The 21464-nt window shown below is 38.4% G+C and overlaps 1 protein-coding gene across 1 annotated transcript; it reads left to right on the forward strand.

Annotated features, from left to right (window-relative positions):
• Positions 1 to 3327: 3327 nt before the first annotated feature.
• LOC308687919 (adhesion G protein-coupled receptor E3-like) lies at positions 3328 to 7542 on the forward strand (the record flags this gene model as incomplete). The annotated part of the gene is made up of 12 exons (XM_081360740.1): positions 3328 to 3381; positions 3688 to 3759; positions 3872 to 4055; positions 4442 to 4558; positions 4646 to 4827; positions 5879 to 6040; positions 6116 to 6322; positions 6400 to 6632; positions 6713 to 6779; positions 6869 to 6960; positions 7044 to 7206; positions 7441 to 7542. 12 exons carry the CDS (start codon positions 3328 to 3330, stop codon positions 7540 to 7542), a joined length of 1635 nt encoding a protein of 544 aa, XP_081216866.1.
• Positions 7543 to 21464: the final 13922 nt, after the last annotated feature.

Below are 21464 nucleotides of genomic sequence, written 5' to 3' on the forward strand. Positions count from 1 at the left end.
TCAATTATGTTTAGTCGTAAACAGACATTATTTAATTCACTTGCTGTGTTGTCAATTCTAGGTGGCAAACGATCTCGTCTTCCATCAAACACTGTATTAAAGTCACCACCCCAGATTACTTCAGCTACGGGGAATTTTGAATGTAAACGATTAATATGGCCTTCAATATTTTGAAAAATTAATTCATTTGTTTTTTTATTATTGGTGGCATATATATTTATAATAATAATTTTAGCTTGGTTTATATCAACAAGCAGAGCAATCCAATGACCTTGATCATCTGTTTTGTGACTTATAACCTTCCCTGAAAACCTGTCCTTTAAAATAGCGACACCTGCTGTCCTATTTGATGCTCCAAAAGAAAACCAAATGTCACAACCCCACTGGTTCTTCCAAAAAAACACATCATCCTGGCAGGCATGAGTTTCTTGAATGAAACAAAAATCTGCTTCTTTACTTTTACAAAACAAAAACAGAGCTTTCCTTTTTAGCATATCTCGTATACCCCTAGCATTAACAGAAAATATTGTTATTGACATTAACTCGAACAAGAAACAAAAACCCTAATAAAACAATTAGGTGAACAATTAGCAAATTACGATTGAAAGTGTTGAGAGTGTATAAAGGGTAATCTTACCCCCAATTTTTCGAGAAACAGTCACATTTCAGTAACCAGCCTTGAGATCCTGTTTGCTTCAAATTCAGGAACATAAAGAACAGCCTTCTGTTGGGCTTCAGAACTTAGGCTACAAGTTTTTCCATTTTTTAAAGTATAATTAGGCTACCAACAAACAGACTTTTCGTTTCACAGAAATTTAAGATTCAGTATCCAGGATAACACGAGCATAAGTTTACATTTTAATCTCTTTACCATCTACAATTGCCTTGATTCCCACAAAAAAGGCTCTTTTGCCCTCTTTCCGTGCTTTGTCGATCGAAGGCCAAAGGAGATTCCGCGTAGCCCTGTCTTTGAACGTGAGATCCTCTTTGAAGTACATCTTATTCTTCTTTAGAAAGTCATTTCCCTTTGCTCCTTTCCATGTAAGGTCCCTCGCTGTTCTGGAAGTGAATCTTATTATCACCGACCTTGTTTTTTTATCCTTGCCGCCGTCTGCGATGGGTCTTCCAACTCGGTGAGCAATATCCACATTGTTTGCAACGAAATTGCGATCTTCTTCGGCAACCACCGCTTGGCAGATTTCCTTTACCCGAGTCTTGACGTTTTCCTCTGTACGTTCGGTTAGCCCCTCCAATCGAAGATTCCATCTTCGACAGTATCGATCCTGATCATTTATTCGGTCCTCCATTTCAGCGATGCGCTTCAGGTTCGTCTCATTTTTGTTTTTCAAATCTTCGTTCTCCTTCCGAATATCGAAAATTTCAGAGTGCACCACTTCTAACGCTTCTTTCAACAAATTGATGCTGTTCGAATTTTCTTTTACCATGTCTTTTATTTCCTCTGATGACTGTCTAATTATTTGAATGATGCTTTGCTGTACCTGACATAACGTTAGTTCCTCCGTTGCATCACCTTTTGCATGCTTTTTTGACGGAGGTGCTTTGGATGGCGTATTTGGAGTCGAATCACAATCTCCATCCTTTTTCAGTTGACAAGCGTAAGAATAAGTTTCACTAATGAGTCTTTTTTCCGTCGTTCTTTGGAGTCCAACGTCCATCTTTTCAGGGGCTGACAAGTCCATGATAACTTCTAGACTTTCTATTCGAGTAAGAAGTCTTGTAGCTAGTATTAATGAACTGTAATTATTTCTAAGAATCTCAATAACATTCAAACAAAGTGTGACTTGTTTCTTACATCAGCAAATGTAAGATATACCCTATATTGTTGTGAGCGCTATTACATGTGCGTCTAGTCAAGCCGCCATCTTGGCTCCTCCCCGCCAATCGTCTTTAACAACGTATTGTCCCAACCTTCTGACGTCGCGAGGTGTATACGCCCTTTATTACTAGCTAGTGGAATTATAACTCCGTTCTTATCATCAATACTACGGATATTTAGTCAAATAACACATTTTCTGCTATGTTGTGTCACAGATTCGTAACGATTGGAATTTTTGGGACCCAACGGTACCAAAAATGACACTTTTCTGGTCGAATTACACGGAGTTATGATTTCTTGCGATTAAAATCACATCAAATTGATAACAAACGAATAAAGCTATATAAGCATAATATTTGGGACAAGGGAGCATGCACACTTCAAGAAAATACATTTTAAACATTTACAAATTGATTTTTGATTACACGTGGTTTGAATACGATGAGTCTCTGTGTGTGTGTGTATGTGCTCCGTATGGAGAGTTCATGCAAGTTGAAGAGTTCACGGGGTGTTTTAATGAGATTAGCAGTCAGCAATCTGGTCAACAAAGTCTTGTTGTTTTCTGAAGTGTAAATCAGGGTTAAATGTAAATAAATGTCCAGAGCAAATCCCCGGGGGGTTCTCTGAGATTGCTCTTATTGGTCAACGAATGCTTGCCGTGTAATAAACAAAAGGCTTCTTATTGACTTAGTAGTGGGGGATCTGTGCTTGCCGCTAGGCAGTGATGATCTATCTGAATTCGAGGCGCCGTTAGGTCTACGTGGCCGAATCTTTAGACAATAGAGGTGTTGTACATGGGGTTTTCAAGAAGTTGATTAGGACCCAGACTAATCAGAGGAAGATTCCGATCATGTGAGCCAAATGACCATTTGTTGCTTGTAGACAGTTCCAGAGGAACAAAGTCTGTTTGTTGATTGGAATGTTTGAATGGCTTCAGTCGGTGCAAGATAGAGGTTGTTGCATATTAGACTGCATTAATTTAATCAGCAGACTTCATGACCTGCTCTCCGTTACACATGCGCCATTAAAATAGCATATGAATAACATGCGCAACGCACCACTGACTTTAGACTAGGTTTTCCTGGTCAGTGGTGGAATTGTTTTCTAAACCTGCAAAATAGCACCAGGGAACGTTTGCGCTGGAACACGCCTCCTCTTTGTGCCGCACTGCCCCCGGGACCGCAAGTTCATTCCCTAGTTTACCGACGTGCGTCTGTGGAGGGAAAAGTCCGCTGTGCGCGGATGCAAAATAGGAATGATACATGCGTTGGTGTACAAAGTCAATTGCGCTGCGTGCAAGATAGGGCCCTAGGTGTTGATTTCAGAAAAATCTAAAATAAGTCTATTTGGATTTGCCAAGTAATGTATTTTACCAGTTTAATAATTAAATCAAAGATAACTGTAAACCAATTTACAATGGATTATTCTCACACCCACTGCATCAGCCAGTCCCACCGAAATGACGTTTGAAAGGAACTTCTATTTAATTCATGCTGAGTTTTCCCATTCCAGGTCTGAATATCACACTGCTGGAAGGATGCAAGGTAAGTTGAGACGAGTTTCTTAAACTGTGATTGGAAGGTTGGACACCATACCGTAAAACTTGAATCAAAAGCACAATACAGTATGATGTGCACTGTATAATGTGCACTATAATGTTTTTTTTTTGTTTGTTTGTTTGTTTGTTTGTTTGTTTGTTTTTTGGTCAGTGTTGTTGATTCTTTGCATACTGTAGATATATTTTGAACTATTTGTTCCCTTTGCATGCACCAACAATTAACTTTTATTTAGAAACCATAAAAGAAAAACATTAAAATCAACAAATAATCTTCAGTGCTCTGTGATTTCAGGCCACAGGACGTTGTGTAGAAAATCTTCTTGAGCAGATAGAGAACATCACAGCTGAAGTTCTCCCTTTGACCGTAAGAAAAACATGACAAAATAATAATTGTTTGTCACTAGATGATACTGTAGCAATGCTTTCTTTTGTTTCAACATTTACAAATAATACTCATTATATGATCATTAAAATAGGATGTGACCAAAATTTTGGATTTGGTCCTCAACGCTTCAGAGAAGGCTTTAGTGTCATCAGCTGACCCAAATAAACTGGTGTCAGATGGAAACCGTGTGCTAAAAGCCAGTGAGAAGCTGGTGTCCATGCTGGTGAAGCCGACAGACACATATGCCAATGTCAGTTTTACTCTTGACACTGTGGGTAAGTAAAGCAGAACTGCAGAGCTACAGGTACAGCCTACATGATATTACTAGCTTTGTAGAGCTGCACCATTAATTGTTAAAAGATTTTAAATAGCAGCAATTAACATTTTTCCAGAACCTCTTGTAAATTACATTTTATTTTGTTTAGTCATCTGTTCAGAATTGAGAATCGTGATCGCTGTTTAAAAAAATAAATGAATAAATGTGATTCTCAATTTAACCAGAATCATGCAGCTGTATAAATTTGAACTCTGGAGTATGAACTAATCGTTGACTTTCTGGATGATCTAATTATTTCATGATTTCTCGTCTGGCTGATGTAAAATATTGTTAGACTGAATAATTTACACAATGTGTGTGGGTTGTTTTGTTCTTTTAAATCAGAGGTTGAAGTCTTCATGGTTGGACCAAATGTCACCTTAGATAGAATCCCTCGACTTGACACAACAAATTCTTCTATGGACATCGATCTCATTGGGATCGCCAAGCACAATAGTGAAAGTATGTTTTGGTATGACTCATTAAATAACTTTTTACATACTTCCAATATAATATCATATTCAGTGTATGTGATTTCTTGTCACACAGGATCAGCTGCTGTGGCTTTCATGAGTTATAACACAATGGAGAATCTACTGAAGCCCGACTTCTTCAACACATCAAATGACACGATTAAAACCCTGATGTCCACTGTGATCTCAGCTACTCTTCCCAAAACCACCAACACTAAACTCACTAAACCAGTCAACTTCACCTTCAAACACATCAGAGTGAGTAACTTTCATTTACTACTTCATAATCTCCTTTATCCACTGTTCTAATCAATCAGGGTTCGGTTTGAACATTTACAGTAATTCAGAAAAAAGGGATGGATGGAGAAAATAAAATGGAGGTGACCGCTGATAGAAATGTTTCTAGGTATAAGGCTATGCATCAGCTACTATGTAAAACTAATAGTTCTGAATTACTTGGACTAATTTTATCATTTTGTTACAGTTTATAATTTTGGATATTTCCTTCTGTTAACTGTTTTTCTTAAACTTTCACTGTTTTGCATGAAATCATACTGGGATGTTTGCTGCAAATGTTGGGTTGTTATCTACACAATGGAGAATCTACTAAAGCCCGACTTCTTCAACACATTAAATAACACGGTTAAAACCACGATGTCCACTGTGATCTCAGCTACTCTTCCCAAAACCACCAACACTAAACTCACCAAACCAGTTAACTGATAGCTGATATCACAGTGGACAAAATGACAAACTTTGATAAACAAAATGACATTTCAACGTTTTTTTTTTTTCCTAGCGGGACCATGGATATGCAAATTAGCCCCGCCTCTACTCACTCACACCAGTTCAGAGATCCACTCGATAAACTTTACTGGCAGTAAAGCTGGCAGTTGGATTTAGAATTTTATGAAAAATAACTCTCATGTTCACACTGCTACGGTGGTCGAGAGAGCTCAACGTGCAGCAAATGAAGAAAACGCATGCAAATAGAAAAACACCCGCAAATTAAGAAAACATCTTTATCAGTTTCACAACACATGTGCGCTTCAAATACTCACCCTACCATTTAAACCTAAAACAGATGCAAAGACTAGGTTAAAAATATTTCAAAAGAGTTACCAACAGTTGTGTTTAGGATAAGGGGTTGGTCATTGCAATATATCAATTAAATTAAAATAATTAAATAACTAAAAAATTCCTGAAAGTTAAAAATACAAATACATAATGAAATAGTAAGTGCTCTAAGGTTTTGGCCAGCCGCCACTTGAGGTATCCCTAATATGCATGTATTTTCTTTATTGTTCAGAAGCTTGTTCCCAACGGTTCTCTGTCCTGTGTGTACTGGAATATCAGCGAGTGGATTGTAGATGGTTGTTCTGTTTTAAAGACCAACAGCAGCTACACTGTGTGTTCCTGTGTTCATCTGTCCACATTCGCTCTCATCATGCAAACCAGCCGCCCATCAGAGGTACGAGAACATTTACAGTGAGCATTGAGGAACAGCACAGATTTGGCACTCATGTATTCTGACATGTTTTCTCAGAGCGACTCACTGCTGGAGCTGTTGAATTTGGTGTGTGTGATCGTGGGGCTGGTGTTCTTCAGTTTGGCCCTGTTGACCTTTGCCCTTTGTCAGTGGAGTCCTGGAGTGAATAATGTGGCTCGAATCAACCTCTGTGTGAGTCTGCTGTTGGCTCACCTTCTGTTCCTGCTCACACAACAGTTCCTGAGCCTCATACGCCCTCATCAGGTGAGAATGATGAAGAAGCCCTACAGCTCAGCACAGTCTCACTGAGAATCATCATAACCGTCTCTCATGATCTCCAGGTGTTGTGTGCCGTGATATCAGGTGTGCTGCACTTCCTCTTTCTCTCCGGCTTTGTGTGGATGTTCATTGAAGCTGTGCTGCTCTTCATCTGTGTGAAGAACCTATCACAGATCAGCTCCAAAAAGAGGGCTGTACTTAGCAGTGGATTCCTGTGTGTGATTGGATATACGGTTCCTCTGGTTGTGGTGGCCGTGTCTTCTGCGGTGTATCCTAAAGGCTATGGAAATGAAGAGTGAGTTTAGTTTGAGTGACTCGGAGATCTTCATCCATGTTTGTTTATTGATATTTTTGACTGTATCTTCTTCCAAACAGTTGCTGGTTTAAAATGGATAAAGGTTTTTTCTGGAGTTTTCTGGGACCTGTTGCGGTCATAATTGCTGTAAGCACATTTCTTATTTCTTTTATCTCATGACTTTGTATTAAAAGGAAAATACTGATTAATTACCTTTTTTTTCTCTAATTGTGCAGTTTAATGTGATTCTTTTCATCAACATCATCATCAGTCTGAACTTGACTTTGAAAAATCTGAACCCTGAAGTTTCACAGATGAAACAAACCAAGTAACAAACAATCTGATTTAAAATAACAAATAGTCAATAAAGACACGTTAAATATTTTTCTTTCTCTTTCTCTTTCTCTGCAGGATTATGACATTTAAAACACTGGCTCAGTTTGTGATTCTAGGTTGCTCCTGGATTCTGGGTTTCTTCACTAATGGCAGGAAGGAGCTGGAGATCCTCTTCCTGATCTTGAACTCCCAGCAGGGAACCTTCATCTTCCTGGTCTATTGTGTCTTCAATAATGAGGTCAGACATCATGTTACTCTACCAGATAATCTTCTGCTTCACATAATTCATATGAGTTCCATCTTATTTTAACACCTGAGAGACTACAGCACTGTTCCAAAACCCAGTTAACTGCCTTTTATAAAGCATTTTAGGCCATATAGGCACACTTCCAACAGAAAGGCTGTTCCAAAAGATCTAGTAATCATTTCTTGTGAAATAACCCAATTTGACTGACTTTCTCTTCTTGTGCAGGTCAGGCAACAATACAGGAATTGGTGGAGAGCTGTTCTTCCAGTCAGCAAAAATGTCCAGATGAGACATGAGACAAAGGCCATAAATCCTTATAAAGAATAAGAAAAAAAAAAAAAAAACACAGTATTATAACAGTGAAAAAGTTGTCCAGCCAGTGTATGTCAATGTAAATCACCAACTCTTGTTTTCATTTAAAGGGCACCTATTATGACTCTTTTCACAAGATGTAAAATAAGTCTCTGATGTCCCCAGAGTATGTATGTGAAGTTTTAGCTCAAAATACCCAACAGACTATTCCAATTCATTTTTTACAGCATGTTTAAATTGTAATTTTTTGGGGCTCAGAAAAAAACGCTGTTTTAGTGTGTATCCCTTTAAATGCAAATTAACTGCTGCTGCCGGCACAGGGGGCGGAGCCTCACGAGCTCACGCTCAGAGTCAGGACAATCTCATCTGATAATATCAGAACAGAAACTCTCAGTTGCGGTGTTCATTTCGACTCGGAGTCGGACAATAATGCCCACAGAGCCAGAGAATATATGCTGTATAGAGATAGAACGGGTAAGTTTAGTTTAATTATGGTTATAATTTATTTGTCATCTGCTTTTATCCACTATTAATACAAGCCTGCTGTAGCAGACCCCGTCCGAATGATGACCAAAATATACTGACGAGTTCAGTGAAGTTTATTGTACATCACACAAAAGATGAGCGTTAGTTTTACTCCAGAGAATCACAGTAAGAGCTGAATAAACAAAGTATAAGAAGTGCGCATTAAAGTCTTATTCATAAACTCTTTCTCTCTCCCTTTCATTATCATCAACTACACAGCGAAGTACACAAAACACTCGTTACAACTAACAGTAAACAAATATATACACACCTTTTCAGTGGATGCTTAATAAACTGGTAAACCTTATATCCGTAAAACGACTCGATGAGCTGTCATAAAGTGCGCGCTCTCACTTTCATCTCTGCCGTGGTCAGTAACGTTAGTCCTGTCGCTCTGAAGTCCGTAAGCTGGATCACGAACAGTACAGATCCATTATCGAGTAACAACGAGAGTAAAAGAAGACTGCTATGTTCATTCTTACATCCAACAACAACACACCTCAATCGCTTAGGAGACATTCTTGTCTACAGCGGCTCAAGCGTCGAACAATGGCAGACTCTGTGTCCAGCTCACTCAGGGCGGGTCTATGCTCAAACTGAAGTGTCAATCAACCGTCGTGGGAGGGACCTGTGCAATTCTACGTCACATTGCACCGAATCTGAGAACAGCTCATTCTGAGACAGTGCTTATGATTTATTGAGATTGTAAAAAAAAACACTGGGTGGATTTTTATCATTCTAGGGTGGTTTTGTTCACACACTGCTAACACACATTTATGTTCAAACACCATGTAAAAGTGAATTTTGCATAATAGGTGCCCTTTAAATGAGTGAGATATTGAGAAATTCATTATTGGAGCAATTTGAACAGTGCTTTTCAATTTAATGTAAAACAACACAACCTGTAAAATGTATGTTCTGTGTTTCCCCCTTCATTGTGTATTTGGTTCTGTCCTGTGACCTATTTTTCCTTAGTGTAACAAATGTAAAATTAGCATTATTTTTTTTACTCAAAATCTCCCTTTTTCGTATTCTATGATCTCTGATTCTTTTATTTTAAATATATATTTTTTGATTTCATTGTATTGTCTTTTGATTTAATTACATTGGTATGAATAGTTTGAGGTTACCTTTTGGTAATGAAGTGTACTGCCCCTTTAAGAGACACTTAAAGTCGCCATGAAATAAAATTTTACAATTTGTATTTTCATATGCAATATTGAATGAGCCAGCTATAGAAGTTTGGTGTCCATTGTTCTACACACACAACACAGAGTCAACGTCCCATCACGAGGGACCGGTTACAATGGTGCCGTGACCTTTTAAGGATCCATCTAAAGATCGACACCTGTTCGTTCGCCGTGGGAGGCTGTAGTGACTGGTTTTAGGTATTTTTTTCAAGGACTGAAGGACATAGGTAAAGTGGACTGTTTTTTTGTTTGTTTTTTTTTCTCAGAAAACGCATCAACTTGAATTCGGACTTTCAAACAATTTATTTACTGATTGATAATTATTATTAGCTTATGCTCTTCAGAACAATATTATATTATTTTATAATTTGTTTATTGTTCTAAAGTTGAAGTTAATTGACAGTTACAATACAGAAACATGGCGGAGGGTGTTAGTTACTGAGGAGGAGAATTACAATGTGTCATTTGACCTAAGTAGCCAATTTGTGAGGGGAAGGGGTCTTTTCAAAATACCTTCTGAACCCAGAACACTAACACAGCATTTGATACATCCGTTCTGACTTCCACAAGATATGTAGACCGTGCCATGGCAAATCCACTTAACCAAAACCCAGATTATAAAACCATCAACAGGTAACCATCATCACCTGATCTCATTTCACTTTAGCTTTCTTTGCTGCTGCAAATGTGTTTGACAAGCACACTGTCATAGCAGCCAAAAATTACAATAGTTAGAATAAGAGTTAAGAGCCCAACTAATGGAAACACTAATCACTGTTATGGTGACTTCAAATGAAACACAGAGTTAAACCTCTGTTAATTCTCAATAAAACTTTTGAAGACGTGTGACAAAAATAAAGTCAGTCTGGTGAGTAATAAGTGAAGCTGGTAATGCTGTTTGTGGAGTTGTTTAATCCTTCTCTGCTGAGATCTTCTTTTCTCTTCAGTTGATTTCACCTGAGGCTGTGGCTGAAATTACTCCATATTTAATATACAACGATTTTTTGGCTACGATAATGTCCAGTTCTGGTTTATTTCTTTGCTCTTGGCTGACATGTGGCATTGCTATGCAGATGTGTAAAGACCTAAGAAAGTAAAAGTCCTCCTCAGTATTTTATTCCAATCACCTGGATTTGCTATTTCAGACAGGAGAGAGAACTAATTAGTGAAATCAGCTGACTGAGTTCATGGGTGGAATAAACATGTGGCAGGACTTTTACTCTTTGGCCCCTGGATTACCCACCTCTGCTAATATGTACATTTGAGGGACTAATATGTACTCTTTAGGTACAAAAGTGTACCCTTTGAAAAGGTACCGCCACAGCGATAGCTTTTGTACCTTTTTTTCTGAGAGTGTAAAAAAAACACCAATATTTAGGGGTGATGACTCGGACAGATTCACTGTACAGGACTGGAAAAATCTCATGTCTTTATACCTGTCACAAGAAGTCTTGGATAGGGTTGGAGACATTCAGCAGTTCATGTCAATGTTTACAGGCGTTGAACGTTGGAAAGGGGATACTGTCTCTGACAAAGTAGGCACAGTCAAACTCATTCAAGCAGTAGTGCTCTTGCCAGAGCATGAACATTTGGTTTGGCGCCGTCTGCCAACTTATGTGCCCATGCCACCTGGCAGCACTGTGATTGATGAGCCGACCAATTCCAAATCCAACAAATAAAGTTCTCACATTGAAAAGAAACTGCAAACTGGCTGATGTGTTTCTATACATTGCATCTGAGGATTTTGAGATTTTCCAAGGCCTTCATATTACTCCAGTGGAAATCAAGTCAGATGTCTCATGCATTACACCACCAGCTGCCTGAACCACTGATACAAGGCAGGATGGATCCAAGCTTTCATGTTGATTACGTCAAATTCTGCCCCTACCATTGGAATGTTGCAGCAGAAATCAAGATGCATCAGACCACACAGTTAAGAATTTCTGTAAAAAAAAAAAAACAGCTACATTTTGACAGAAAGATACTGTTTTTCATTAAAACATTTGTGTTCACTTAGTGAAATAGCTGAGAAATTGGGTCAGTCCATTACTGCTCAACTACGATCTGATAGAAGTGCACATAGCAGTAATTCTGAACAGCCAACTGAGATGACACTGTCTAATGTCAAATTAGTGATGCAATCCGATGTAAAAGAACCACCAATATTTAGGGGTGATGACTCGGACAGATTCACTGTACAGTAAAACAGTAATATACCATAGAAAACAATGCATTTTTGAGAAAATAGCCAACAGGAATGTAGCCTACGCGAGGTCATCGTGCAAAGGACCCTAGGTTAAAATTACTTCGAACCATCCCTTTAAAGTAGTAGTGGAAAGTTTGAATAATTTTACTGACTCGGATCTTTGAATCTCTTTCATCAAAATGAATGAATCTTTTTTCAAGTCATTTCGTTCATTTCAGCAGAATGTATATAAATGTTACATTTAGAATAATAAAAAAATTGCAATGCAAGGAAAAGGCCACATTATGAGAAACAGAAACGATTAATTAATTTATCTGGGTCTTCAGGCTATGCAGTCTGTTAGTTTACCTCACCTCCCGATCTAGCCGTTCGTTCATCCCGTGACATCCCCATAAACTGAGCTTTGCAGTAGTTTACTCCGCAGAAGTAGCAGTGCTTCGCCTTCTGAGAATATAGTTCCCAGTATGTATACGGTTAGAAGATGGTCTCATGTGACCTTGTTATTTGTACACGCTGTGACTATACAAATCACAACATGTAAATAGGAAGATGTTGCATTATTTTGTCACTTATTGGGAGCAAGTATGCTAGCTGGAGCCGTTTACCTCCAGTCTTTGTGCTAAGCTAGGCTAGCGGTGGGTGCATCAGACAGAGTTACAGTACACACGGAGATGAAAAGGGTATGTATGGACTTATCTAACTCTGGGGGATACGGTGAATAAGCTGAAGTCCAAAAAAGTTGGCGTGTTCCTTTAAAAAAGAAAAATTCTGTCATCATTTACTTACCCTCAAGTTGTTTTAAACCTGTATGAATTCCTTTCTTCTGCTGAACACAAAAGAAGAATTTTTATTTTGAAGAATGTCGGTAACCAAACAGTCGATATACCCCATTGACTTTCATAGTATTTTTTTTTCCCTACTATGGAAGTCAATGGGGTCCATCAGCTGTCTGGTTAACGACATTCTTCAAAATATCTTCCTTTCAGACATGTTTCATCAGCCATTACTCCAGTCTTCAGTGTCACATGATCGTTCAGAAATGATTCTAAAATCTTATACATTATCAATGTTGTAAACAGTTGTGCTGCTTAATAGTTTTTTTATAACCTATAAAAAGAACAGCATTTATTTACAATATAAATCTTTTGTAACAATATACACTACTGTTCAAAAGTTTGGGGTCAGTCATTTTTTTGTTTTGTTTGTTTGTTTGTTTGTTTGTTTGTTTGTTTAAAGAAATTAATACTTTTATTCAGCAAGGATGTGTTAAATTTATATAAAAAAATAAATAATAATAATAAAAGAAAGGAATTGTAGAGGCTGGACTCTCATCTGGCTCCTACTACTCCTGACTCGTCCCACCCTCCACTCCCCCTTGGACCATCTTGCCTGCCCTTGATTGGTTATGTCCTTCTCCAGCTCCACGTCCTCCACCAGAGCCCCCTCCCTCCTCAGTTGGATTATTTACAGCATGAGGACACGCCTTTCAGGAGGAGGACGAGGAGAGGGAGGAGAAGTGGGTCCCAAAGCTCCAGGTGAAAAACTACTGCCTGACACTGTCCCTTTATTTTGTCATAGAAAGTGTTGACAGAAATTGCCTGAAAATGATATATTGTTGACCTAAAACCAAATTCTACATAACTTAATGATTAATGACAAAATTATTAAATATAATTTTTCATTTAATAGAATTAAGTATTGAACAGATTTTCTAAAACAGGCCACAAAGTATGAAGCCTATAGACCTTTAGTCTATCCCCTGAGATACAAACAGACAGATTATGAAAAATGTAAAAAAAAAAAAAAAAGAAAGAAATTCATACAATTTCAGCTGTTCTTCCAGACAACAGTCAGAACAAATGTCCAGATGAGACATGAGCCAATATAAAGGTCACCAATTCTTACCAAGAATCAAATCAAAACAGTATTATAAAAGTGAAAAGGTTGTCCACTGTATGTCTATGTAAATCACCAACTCTTGTTTATCTTTTATTTAAATGAGTGAGATGTTCAAATCTATTTTCTCTTGTGAAATTGGATATTTTACTCTAGTTGTACTATTTGTACACAATTTTGTTCTTTGTTGGAGCATTTAAATACTGGGTTTCAAATACTGTCAAAAAACACAACCCTTTATTGTCTTATAAAGGATACATGAAAGATGTTCAGTATATTTCTGAAATTATGTAAATAATGTTTGACGAAAGCAGTGTTAAAAGCCACAGTTTTTGTATATGTGAGGTCTGTGTGTTCTAGACAGAATGCAAATGAATTTTCCTCGGAGGCCGTTGTGATCAGTTTACTGTTCAGTGGTTTTTCTTTAGACTACAGTTACTGACAAAAATAGCTGTAAAAAGACTTTTACTATTAAGAGAATAATGAACTTGAAATCAGCTTCTCACTGAAGTGAATCAGACTTTCCAGTGCATGAACAGTGACACATGATTCTTTTAATCTGCTAAATATAAATATTAAATCAATCGTCTTTCACATATTAAAAAATGCAACACAAAAAGAGTAACGTCAATTAAATAAAGTATTTATTCATTTTAAATGTACAGAAATTCTGGTCACAAAGTGTAAGCATATTTACTGTCAGTTATTGCTCCACTATTAGAATTAACTTTTTTTTTGTTGTTGTTGTTGCCTTTGTAGATTTTATTGCATCTATTCTTCAGAGTTTGAGGGATGGATAAGATTTGAAATGTCCATTGAACTGATGAAGTTAAGAAGAGAATGTTGGGAAGTTGAGAAAAAACCTAATGATTAATTACCAGCAGATGCCAACGTTACAGCAACATAACAGTCCATTTGGAGTCCTTAAGGGTAAATTTAAGTTACCCTTAAATTTAGATAGATATCACTCCCGTTTTGGAGTCTTTGCACTGGCTTCCCATTAGGTTTAGGGTGGACTTCAAAATTTTGATGCTTACTTACAAGGCACTGCATGGTTTAGCACCTCAATACTTGACCGAGCTTTTAACTCCATATACTCCAAAACGTGATCTTCGTTCTTCGGAATCTGGTCTTTTAACTGTTCCCTCAACTCGTTTAAAATTAATGGGAGACAGGGCTTTTTCTTCATTAGCTCCAAAACTTTGGAATTCTCTACCGATTGAGATTAGGCAAGCTAAATCTTTTGGTATTTTCAAATCACAGCTTAAAACTATTTTTTTTAGGTTTGCTTTTAATTGATTTATTGTCTTTTATGTTTATTTTACAGTGTATTAGGTATCTTTGTGTGCTGTATCTTTGTTGTTTTAATTGTTTCTGTACAGCGCTTTGAGATGTACATTTAAAGGTGCTATAAAAAATAAAGGTTATTATTATTATTATAAACCTGATAAAAATATTGAATTACACATATGATGCTGTAGAAGGTGAAAATACACTGTATATGAACTGGACATGTGAGCTATTGTTATGTATATATTTGAATTTAAATTTGAATATGACAAGGTAACAGTGAACTTATGAGAATGATGGACAGGATACCTTATTTATAAAACCCAACAAACAAATATCATCGTCAGTCGTGTCGGGTGAGGATCACTGTGCATCAGATTATATCAGGTAAGATCTTATTTATGCTCATAATGATTCTCATAAGTCTCTTTAAATCAAACACACTGTGGCATGTGTTGATGTATGATCATAGACTGAGGAGTAATTTGTGGAGAGTTTTAGTTGAGTAATTCTGTTCATATTCTGACAAGGTCAGGACTTTTAAACCCTTGTACACCTTTAGAAATAAACACATTTTGACAACTGGTTGAAACTGAAATGCACATATAATAATAATATTATTATTAGTAGTAGTATTAGTATTAGCAAAACTTTTGCGATTTTTTTCTAAATATCGGTAAAAAACTATTGCGAAATGATGCTGTTTCCATTAACCGATGTTATGCGACTAAAACGTCATTTTTTCCTCTCGCGATCAGTCATTCCAAAAATCATGGCAACGGACGTTGGTAAGTTTATATATATCACAGCCACATACCGCACTAGACATTATTATTATTAATGGAAGGAAACGTTATCCAAGCATTAATGGCAAGGAAAGACCCTCATACTGTGAGCGGCACATATGAGGTGTTTCTGGGTGTTTCTCACTCATTTCTGTTTCGAGGTCTTGATTGTGGCACCTCTATGAGGTTTAGAATCCAGTATTTCTGTCATTCTTTTGTCTTATATGAATTTAATAAAGAACTCTGTCTCGTAATTCTGTCAAAACACAACGCGCCTTCTATGTCAAGTGCCTGAAAAACCACCTCATGCGAGCGTAAAAACTTTTTTTGCGAAATTGATGTGTTTCCATTGGGCGTATTTTCAATTCTTAATTTCAATTTGCACAATTTGAAGGGTAATGGAAAAACGGCTAGTGTTCAGAGCACATATGGTCCCACAGAGTGTTTAAGTAACACTGAAGCAGTGTTAAAGTTAATGAAATAATTAAATGATTAATTAAGTGATGATTAAGCATTAGTGATGGACACCTGGTGTTAACAAGCAAAATCACTGAAGGAAAGAGAAACACAATATGTTTTGTCTTTTTTGGCTGATGTGAACTTCTGTAGATGTCTGCCAGAAATAAAGTCAGTCTGGTCAGTAATAAGTGAAGCTGGTAATGCTGTTTGTGGAGTTATTTAATCCTCCTCTGCTGAGATCTTCACAGATTTAATGTCTTCTTTTCTCTTCAGTTGATTTCATCTGAGGCTGTGTCTGAAGTCAGTTGTAGGTCTTGTGTTTCTTCTCGTCTCTTTTTTTTTCTATTCTTTTCTTTCCTTCAGTGATTCTGCTTGTTAACAGGGTTATTAAGGCTGAGATGACTCCATATTTAATATATACAGATTTTATGGCTCAGATAAGGTCCAGTTCTGGTTTATTTCTTTGCTCTTGGCTGACATGTGGCATTGCTTGTGGCCCAGATCTGGCAAACAGTGGGCCGGATCTGGGACGTCAAAATATTGCTATGTGGGAAGCGGATAGGAACATGAGTGTCACTCTGAAAGAGACACCTGTGTGTCTGTCTCTGTGTGTGATCATGTTCTTTCCACATTGCATTTATGCTCTAGTACCAGGCCTTCATTTATGTGTGAAATTTTTTTAGACTTATGCAGAAATTATTTATTTTATTTTCCAAATTCTATAAAAATGCTCTCTATTGCATTCACATCTCTCTCTCTCTCTCTCTCTCTCTCTCTCTCTCTCTCTCTCTCTCTCTCTCTCTCTCTCTCTCTCTCTCTCTCTCTCTCTCTCTCTCTCTCTCTCTCTCTATGTGTGAGAATTTTCAGATTTATGCTGGAATTAATTATTTTATTTGCCAATTGACCGTTCGCAAAAGCCACGCCCCCTAGTTATTGTTACTACGCCCGTCAAACAATTGAGAAACAGACACATGGCTGGGTTGAGCTCCATACCGGTATAAGTGATTGGTTTTGGAGTAATGCAGCAGACATATCCTCCAGGGCACAACAGAAAGGGCTGCAATATGCAGTGGAGGGATATGTTCAAAATGTTAAAATAAGCAAAGACGGGAATATTACAACAATCGAGGCCAGTGCTTGAAGTGGGGGGAAAAAGGTGCCAGTAAGCTAACTGTTACTCTCTTGCATTGGCAAATCATGACATTTGAGATTAATACAGTGAAAAACAAAACTTGAAGATATTGCTGGTACAACAACAATTTATTGTTATTTATTAACAATATAAATGTATTTAAACAAGTTGTGTGTGTGTGTGCTTGTGTGCAAACGGAACTCCTCCAAGTCTGCAAGTCCAAAAATACATTTAGGCTATGGTGAGTTTACTACATTTTTTTTATTAAATGCATTTAAATGCAACCATGCGCTGTCACTTTAATTCAGCGCGTGCAGCACAGCAAAAATAGACTCGGTGCAGAAACGATTGCAGCATCCGCGTGCAGTGTGAAAGCTTTACCTGTTAACATGGGTGCGAAAAAAAAAAAAACGCACTGTAAACGGACTACGGAGTATATGTGAAACGGGCGTGACTGACGCTTGTATATTATATACGCCGACATATATGCTTATTAATCTTCGAGGCATTTAGCTGTGAGTGAGGTATCCCACACTGCTTAATCCATTGTCGGCATCTTTCCGCTTGGGTCTTCGAAGAAGTATCTACACTTCTCCTCTCCAGTCACCCTACCACCTGCCCTCTTGACCCCATCCCCTCACACCTTCTACAAGCCATCGCTCCCACACTTCTACCAGCACTCACACACATCATCAACTCATCCCTCCATACTGGCATTTTCCCTACAGCATTCAAGCAGGCTCGGGTTACTCCACTGCTTAAAAAACCAACGCTAAACACATCATTTGTAGAACATTACAGACCTATCTCTCTCCTACCATTCATTGCGAAGACACTTGAAAGAGCTGTTTTCAACCAAGTATCATCCTTTCTGTCTCTCAACAACCAGCTGGATGTCAACCAATCCGGCTTCAAGAAAGGGCATTCTACTGAGACTGCATTACTGTCTGTCACAGAAGCCTTACGGATCGCAAAAGCTGCTTCCAAATCCTCAGTCCTCATCCTCCTGGATCTGTCTGCTGCCTTCGACACTGTGAATCATCAAATCCTTCTGTCCAGCCTCTCAGCACTGGGCATCACAGGAACTTCACTCCACTGGTTCAAGTCCTATCTCACAGGTAGGTCCTTCAAGGTCGCATGGAGAGGCGAGGTATCCGGAGCACATCAACTGACCACAGGGGTTCCCCAGGGTTCAGTTCTTGGTCCCCTCCTCTTCTCCATCTACACCACATCACTGGGACACATCATACAAGCACACGGCTTCTCCTACCACTGCTATGCTGATGACACACAGCTCTTCCTCTCGTTTCAACCAGATGATCCCACAGTAGCTGCACAGATCTCAAGCTGCCTGGCGGACATCTCGACGTGGATGAAGGAACATCACCTGCAGCTCAACTTGGCAAAGACTGAGCTTCTCGTCCTCCCTGCCAATCCGTCTCTACAGCACAACTTCACTATCCAGCTAGAGTCATCATCAATCACCCCATCAAAGTCGGTGAGAAATCTTGGAGTAACGTTTGATGACCAGCTGACCTTCACAGATCACATTTCAAAGACAGCTCGATCATGCAGGTTTGCTCTGCACAACATCAGGAAGATCAGGCCTTTCCTAACTGAGCATGCAACACAACTTCTCGTCCAGGCCCTGGTCATTTCTAGGCTTGACTACTGTAATGCTCTTCTGGCCGGACTTCCAGCATGTGCAACTAAACCCCTACAGATGATCCAGAACGCCGCAGCCCGTCTTGTCTTTAACGAGCCAAAGAGAACCCACGTCACTCCTCTGTTCAGCTCACTGCACTGGCTACCTCTCGCTGCTCGCATCAAGTTCAAGGCATTGACGCTTGCTTACAGATCTATCACAGGCTCAGCTCCCTCCTACTTTCACTCACTCCTACGAGTCTACATCCCTACCAGAAACCTACGATCGGCCAACGAGCGACGTCTCGTGGTTCCATCCCAGAAAGCCACAAAATCACTTTCCAGAACATTCTCATTCACAGTTCCATGCTGGTGGAACGCTCTCCCCACCCTCATCCGGAATGCAGAATCCCTGACAACATTCAGAAGACAGCTGAAAACCCATCTCTTCCGGGAGCACTTAACCTCATAAAAAAAAAAAAAAAAAAAAAACCTCCCCTTTCCCTCTAAACCTCGCTTATCGGGCTTATGCTACTCTGAATAATGCCTGAACTTTGTATCTGGAGCACTTCTTGCGCTGCTTTTTGTTTTTGCCTCTTCGTGATGACTCGCTTAATCTAGTCCTACTTTGTAAGTCGCTTTGGATAAAAGCGTCTGCTAAATGACTAAATGTAAATGTAAATGTCTTGGGTTTTGGAAAGGCGAAAAAACGACCCCTCCCTCTAAACTTTTGGGGTACCTAGTGTCAGACTTGCAGGTGCCATAGGTGCATCGTTTCACCATGTGCTGAAATCGCAATGTTTGACGGAGGTCCTTCTCCTTAGTTACAGTTGCTGAGCTAGGATTGGACGAGGACCGTTCGAGGGCGGGGTTTTGCGAACGGTCAATTGCCAAAAATGCTTTCTATTGCAGTCACACTTTTTTTTTTTTTGATTTTCCTATTCATTTCAATGTGGGGTCATATTGACCCCAAAGACCACAAGTGTGAACTTTTTTTACATACCTTTAGAACAACCAAATCAAGCCAAGTTGTGTTTTTTTTTTTTTATAGATAGATAATGGAGAATAAGTGACAGAATTGTATGTAACTCAGATGATGGGAACCATGTTTATTAACTACGGAAAAGTCGATTGGAGTCATATAGACCCCAAGGACTGGATTTAATTACATCATTACATTTAAAATCCTCAATAGCAACGTTTCATTCTTTTAAATCTATACATGTTTAAAACTGTCCTCGCTTATAACTCTTTCAACATGTAAATTGTTGTAAACATGTAAAGTGTTTGAAACAGAAAGGGAAACAAATAAAGTCATGCATCAATGCCAAAGCTCATTTGTTTGTTTCTGAACTGTAAAGGAAATTCGTCCTCTGATTGTGGCTTTTGGATAAAGAGAAATACATCGGACTGCCAAAATTGTCAATGGCTTCCTCCATTCATAAAGGTGATTTTTCTTGTCATGATTAAGACATGTAAAGACTACTTAATGCTGACCAAAAATCCTTTATGAACAAATACATGATGAATGTATTTTTCTCAAACTCAAAATTGCAGTGAGATCCAATACATTGTTTATTTTAATTTTATTTTTTTTCTTCATATTTCATCACAGGTTATGTAAGAGCACTGACTATCACCTCTATTATGCTGAGTAAGTATAAACTAGTTTATATAGTGGTATATTGTATATTTATATAGGATACTTAAGTAGTGTTTTTGCTTTTGGCTTTTCACTGACCGGTTACACTTCACTTCTGTATGCTGACAAAGAAGGAGAGAAAACTGCATGTAACACATAAATTATGTTGTTTGAGTTACATGTTTGTTAAAGGGGTCATGTAATGGTACATGCACTTTTACAAGTTGATTGCACTGAAATGTGTGTTGGCAGTGCCTGTACACAACCATCATAAAATTATAAAAATCCATCCAGTTTTTTTTTTTTTAAATCTCCTTATAGGGGCTGTTTACACCTGGCCACTTCATGCGTTTTCTCAGATCGGATAGCTATCTTATCTCTCAAATCAAGCCGTTCGACCTAGTGACGTCACACGGTCGGACGTCCCTCCCACGATTTGAGATTGACAGCAGCGTTTCAACACAATCCCACCCTCGCTCGTGACCGAGCTGTCAATCATCATAGTCCATGCGTCATTGTTGATACTCACTGGAGCACTGTCTATGAGGAGAATGGCCTCTAAGCGATTGTGGTGTTCTGTTCTTAGGTGTAACAACGAAAAGTCGCAGTGGCTGAGTTTTGTTTTCGAAGGGAATATTCCCCACGATCAAAGTCAATGCTTTCATGTTTGCGCGAATCATTTCACACACCAGACTGCTTATGAGGGTCAGTGTAAAGCTAGATTTGCTAAGAAGCTGCTCCTGAAAAAAGGATCGGTACCAACTATTTGTGTTCTTGCTGCACCTCCAGAAGAACTGAAGTGAGTGTAACTCTTTATTAACCTTTATATTAATCTTTATATTAATCTTTGCAAATCGCTTGCTGCACGCTTCACGATGAATGGGGCTATTTTTACACTCAGGGTACATTACGGCATGTTTTCTATGTATGTACGACGTTATAAATTTAATTCATAATCCCACGTTTATAATGAACAACACATTATGGTTATTATGTTATTGTGTTACAAACGGTGTACGCACAGAACAGAGGGGCGGGGTGAGCAAAGCTCATTTTCATTTAAAGACGTATGCACTCAAACGGCGTGCTGAAAACAGCTGTTTTTGACCAGGTAAAATTAGTGTTTTCTTACAATACAAATGAGAATTTTTAATTAAAGTATATCTGT

Source organism: Scardinius erythrophthalmus, assembly GCF_964197995.2.
Source record: "Scardinius erythrophthalmus genome assembly, chromosome: 3".
Lineage (NCBI taxonomy): Eukaryota > Metazoa > Chordata > Actinopteri > Cypriniformes > Leuciscidae > Scardinius > Scardinius erythrophthalmus.